Raw genomic sequence first — 5,505 nt, forward strand, 5'->3', positions numbered from 1 at the left:
GTAAGAGCACATGGAAGTGCAGAATTTTTTTCAGTGGTTACATTACATTACAGTATTTGGCAGACACCCTTATCCAGAGCGATATACAATTATCTCATTTATACAACTGAGCAGTTGATTGTTAAGGGGCTTCTTGCTCAAGGGCCCAACAGTAAGAGCTTGGCAGTGCTGGGATTTGAACTCAGAACCTTCTGATCAGAAGAGGGTTAGTTAATTGTTCATGGAAGTGGTGGGTCTTTAGTAATTTTTTGAAGATAGTGACAGATTCTGTTGTCTGGATTGAGGTTTGAAGTTCATTCCACCAATGAGGGACAGTCAGTATGAAGTTTCTGGAAAGGGACCTCATGCCTTGCTGTGTAGTCACTGCCAGGCATCAGTCATTAACTGATCACTGGTTGTGTGAGTGAACATAAACTTCAAGGAAAGTGTTGAGGTAGGAGGGTGCTGTTCCAGACATGGTCTTGTACATGAGGATCAAGGCCTTGAATTTCATGCGGGCAGCTACAGGATGCCAATGGAGGGAGATGAAGAAGGGTGTGACATGGGTGCTTTTGGTCTGGTTGAAAACAAGGCATGCTTCTGCATTCTGAATCATCTGAAGGGGTTTGATGGAGCTGGCTGGGAGGCCCAGGAGTAGTGCAATAGTCCAGTTTTGAGAAAACAAGAGCCTCGACTAGTAGCTGTGTAGCCTGTTCAGTGAGATAGGGTCTGATTTTCTTGATGTTGTACAGAATGAACCTAAAGGATCGTGCACTTGTTGAAATGTGGTCTCTAAAGGTCAAGTTGTCATTAAAAGTCACAAAAGGTTTCTTGCTATCCTGGTTGGCTTGAGTGTGATTGAGCGGAGCTATATGGTGAGGTTGTGGTTGATTGAGGGGCAGGCATGGATGAGAAGCTCTGTTTTTGCCAAGTTAAGCTTAAGGCCTCATATATCCCAGAAATTTGTTCTTACAAAATTTTCAGAAATGTTGATTGTTGATTGACTGTGTGGCCAAAAGTATATGGACACCTTGCTATCACATCCAGATGTGCTGGTTGAACAAAAACCATAAACATTTAAGGTTTGATGTATGTGTAATGGTATTTATGTCCCCCCTTTTGCTGCTATAACAGCTTCCATTCTTCTGGAAAGGCTTTCCATTAGATTTTGGAGCATGGCTGTGGGGATTTGTCCCCATGATGTCAGGCACGGCGGCCTGGGGTACAGTCAGCATTCCAATTCATCCCAAAGATATTTAGTGGGGTTGAGGTCAGGGCTCTGTGCAGGTCATTCAAGTTCTTTCACTCCAGCATTGGCAAACCATGTGTTTATGGAGCTCACGTTGTGTACAGGAGCATTGTCTCTCACTTCCAGTGAAGGGAAATTGTAATGCTACAGCATACAATGACATTCAATATAATTGTGTGTTTCCAACTTTGTGGCAACAGTTTGGGGAAGAACTACATATAGGTGTGATGGTCAGGTGTCCACACTTTTGGCCATATAGAGTATTATGTCACTATGTGATTTTGTTGCAAGATCTTGGCATGCATGTTTATGTGCAACACAAGGTATCCAGCTGTAAGACACCGTTTCTAGTGTTTATCTCCTAACCACAGCTAGAGTCAAGTTTCTTTAATTGGCACACAATGGTGTTGATGGTAATTGGGTTTGTTGTAGCTCACCAGTGTCTACTATGTAATTAGCATTTTGAGGAGTGCCAAAGGTAATTTAAAATTACATTTCTTCTATGTAACTACTGAAATTCCCTGCTTCAGTAGAATATTTATTATTAAACTGTATGTGATTTTATAGTTTTTTATTACCATCTTATGTACTTTCAACACAAAAAATATGTATGAAGAATATTACATTACTGGCGATTGAAAGACAAGTGAAGCTGGACCTTTCCTAAATCCCATCTCTCTCTCTCTCTCTCTCTCTCTCTCTCTCTCTCTCTCTCTCTCTCTCTCTCTCTCTCTCTACATGCTTGTGTTTTCTCTGGCTTTTTACTAATGGCACTATAGTGACACTGCCTTATCTTTTAAGCACTTAGTTCAATTCCATTTGAGAGCTCTTGCTATAAATCAGGGGTGAGCTTTCTTATTCATTTTGGCTGCTGAATCAGCTACAGTGATACAATGAAGAATAATCAACTCTCCCAGAAAAGAGAATGATGAATAAAGCCTCTCAACATGAATGGCTTCTTCAGTCCATGAGGGAACAGCTATTTGGAATGAGATACCATTATTGCATACATGAAGTTTATAGCATATAAAATCGCTTTTTGCTTATTACTTCATATTTTCCCTAAGTGAATTAAATGTTAGCTCTAAAATAAGAACTCATTGTATGGTTTATACAACACACAATCAGCACTATTGTTATGTATATTTCTTACAGTAGTTGCACATAACTTTAAAAGAACATATTGTTGAAGGTTATAGTACCTGGTAAAATAATGATTTTCTTTCTTATAGGAATGTCCAAGTGGTGTGGTCAATGAAGACACATTTAAAGACATTTACTCACAGTTCTTTCCACAAGGAGGTCAGTACATCTGTGGATATTACCTGTATTTTTCCCAGTCATACAGTCACAGAATGATTTTATTATTTATTATTTCATCAATCATAGTGCAGTGTAGCAGTGTAACCAAAGGAGCCATTGATCCTTTCCACGTATGTACAGTTGTGGTCAGAAGTTTATATGCACTCATCATGGACATGAATGTCATGGCATTATATAATTATATTATAATAAACATGTGAACCAAATTTTTGTTTTTTGTTTTTATTAAAGATGTATGTTGTACAATCATTCTGCCCCAGAAAAAAAGAATAATTCCAAAAAATTATTGAAGCCCATGCCATGATGAGTGCATGTAAACTTCCGACGGCAACTGTATGTATGTATGCATGTATGTATAATGTTTTGTTGCAGTAATTTGTGTTATAGTTATTCAAAGAAATAAGCTTAACTAATAATAAGATTTAAAGTTTTCTAGTGAAAAGGCTTTTAAGTGTGAAATAAGAATTGTCCCATAATCCCAAAAACAGAACTTTTACAAATTTTATTTTGTACCACTTATTCTTTAAAGCCAAACTTCAAAGATAATTTCACTGCTGTATAACAGTGAATTAGTATTCTATGTGAGAAATAATCACATAAACACATAAAAGTGCTTAGTGCGATTGTGCCGAATACAAAATAAAGCTGCAAATATTAAACTAGCTTAAAGGCAGTTTCTAGGAATAAAACATTAATTGGAAACCATATTTTTGTCAGAAAGGGGATAAGAAATGACAGAGAATGCAGTAAAAACTGAAATACAGTGCTTGGTTTCTGTTTCAGATGCATCCACGTATGCACATTTTCTGTTCAACGCATTTGACACAGACCACAATGGCGCAGTGAGTTTTGAAGTAAGTAATATTTCAAGCTTACATATGTAATGAAGTTTCAGTGCATTCTCACACTAATCATCTGTAGTTCTAACACTGGTCTTGTGAATGTTGCAATCATGTCCATACTTTGCTATAAAATTGATTTAACGCACTGAAATATATGCCTTTTGTGTTTGATGCATTGTCTGTCTTCTACATCTAATAAACATGGATTACAATCCATATCTTAACAAGCTGAATAGCCTACAGTGTGTTGATAATTAAATTGTAATCAGCGTTGTAAATAAATGAAAGTTGGTTTTGTATATTAATTAGAATCAGCTTTATGAGCTTCTGCATCGTAAATGTCCTCAGGCCTGTTGACTATTTCTCATAAATCTCACAGTTTGATATTTATCATGTTTATTAAAAATAATACTGAAATGCTTTACTTTTAGTTCTTTATGATGTGTAAAATGTAGCTGGGTGGGTTGCATGCATTACGTAAGGGAAAAAATATTATGGCGAATTAAGTTTGAGGAAAATAATCAATGATGGAGTGCTGTGATACTACTTCAAAAAATGATTATTTCCCTATAACACTCCCTATCACCTGCTTTGGGGCTGCCCTTGTTAAGTATTGAATTTATTCACACTCCACAGTAGTGGTTAATGGCTTATATGAAGATAGACACTCAGGGCTTTAAGAATTTTTGGTTTTTTTACCTAGCCTACAAGGTTCAAATGTTATATTTGTATCATGGCAATTGTACACAGTGTTTTAGTTGTGCTGACCATTTTATATCTGTACCAATGTTATTGTGGAGAAGTCCACATTGTTTGCCCAGCAGGGGGCTCACACTCCTCCACTTTCCCATCACCCTTCGCATCAGCAACTAAACACAGAGGCAGATACTCTACACACAGGAACCTCACATTGTCCTGGCTAAACTTATAACAGACTGCATACTGGTTCAAAATGTCCGATTAGTCAATTTCCATTCCACTACAGAATAGAACTCTGTGAGAAAGGGTTAATAGAAAAGATGTATAAGACTCCTTCCAAAAGTATTAAATAAACATCTCCTCATAGAAAACTAAACCATATCAACAACTACTCGTGTTTATGTGGAGAATTTTTTCACAAATCCCCGTTACTAATGAAACCTGTGTATTATAGAAAATTAATCAACACCTTCTGACCAATCAGATTCAACAGCATTGTGGTAGAAGTATGCTTAAGAGACTTTATAGATGGATGAATCAGGTTGTTTGTGTTTGATCTGATTACAGGATTTCGTAATGGGCCTGTCTATACTGCTACGGGGCACAGTTCAGGAGAAACTCAACTGGGCATTTAACCTGTATGATATTAACAAAGATGGATATATAACAAAAGAGGTATTACAAGTCGTATAGCAGGAAATAGTAACATGAACAAAAAGAATGTAACTGTAATCAATAAAAACTCTTTGTGATTTGTATCACAGGAAATGTTAGACATCATGAAAGCCATTTATGACATGATGGGCAAGTGGACATATCCTATTCTTAAAGAGGAAACGCCAAAACAACACGTGGAGATATTTTTCCAGGTGAAAATACTTTTTAGCGCTATATTACTGGATAACTGTGTATGAAATCTGGTGTTTGATTAAATAATTTTCTCCATAAACTTAAAAGTCCTGATCAAGGAAATGAAACTTGTATCATGTTAGACTTTAACATTATATACTGTAATTCTTTTTATACAGGTCTTTGATGAGTGATACTAACAAAATATTTTGTAACAATATATTTGTGTGTGTCTTTGTAACAGAAAATGGACAAAAATAAGGATGGCGTTGTCACCATAGATGAATTTATAGACTGCTGCCAAAATGTAAGACTGATTTATCTTTTTTAACATCACGAGTTCCTTGTGCATACAAACAATTACATTTCATTCAAATAAATTTCTCAGCAAGAATAAGGGAGTGTAAAACATCGGAGTGATTATTTTAAAAATGGAAAATTCACTCAGGTATCGACATCATCTATTCTATCAGTAAAGCTAATTGAAAGTAATGTGTTTACTGAGACCAAGCTTTTTAATAATCAACTTCAAATGACTCGCTTGTGTTTGTATGTTCTCTGCAG

The 5,505-nt window shown here is 36.2% G+C and overlaps 1 protein-coding gene across 3 annotated transcripts in view; it reads left to right on the forward strand.

Moving 5' to 3' along the window:
- kcnip4a (potassium voltage-gated channel interacting protein 4a) overlaps positions 1-5,505 on the forward strand; it is a 122,155-nt gene that overhangs the window by 111,461 nt on the left and 5,189 nt on the right. For all 3 annotated transcript variants that reach the window (XM_017471851.3, XM_017471850.3, XM_017471849.3), the window contains exons 3-7: positions 2,461-2,530; positions 3,335-3,405; positions 4,660-4,767; positions 4,857-4,961; positions 5,186-5,248. In XM_017471851.3, the coding sequence (XP_017327340.1) occupies positions 2,461-2,530; positions 3,335-3,405; positions 4,660-4,767; positions 4,857-4,961; positions 5,186-5,248 (417 nt within the window). The remainder of the gene's footprint in view (positions 1-2,460; positions 2,531-3,334; positions 3,406-4,659; positions 4,768-4,856; positions 4,962-5,185; positions 5,249-5,505) is intronic.

Source organism: Ictalurus punctatus, chromosome 7 (assembly GCF_001660625.3).
Source record: "Ictalurus punctatus breed USDA103 chromosome 7, Coco_2.0, whole genome shotgun sequence".
Lineage (NCBI taxonomy): Eukaryota > Metazoa > Chordata > Actinopteri > Siluriformes > Ictaluridae > Ictalurus > Ictalurus punctatus.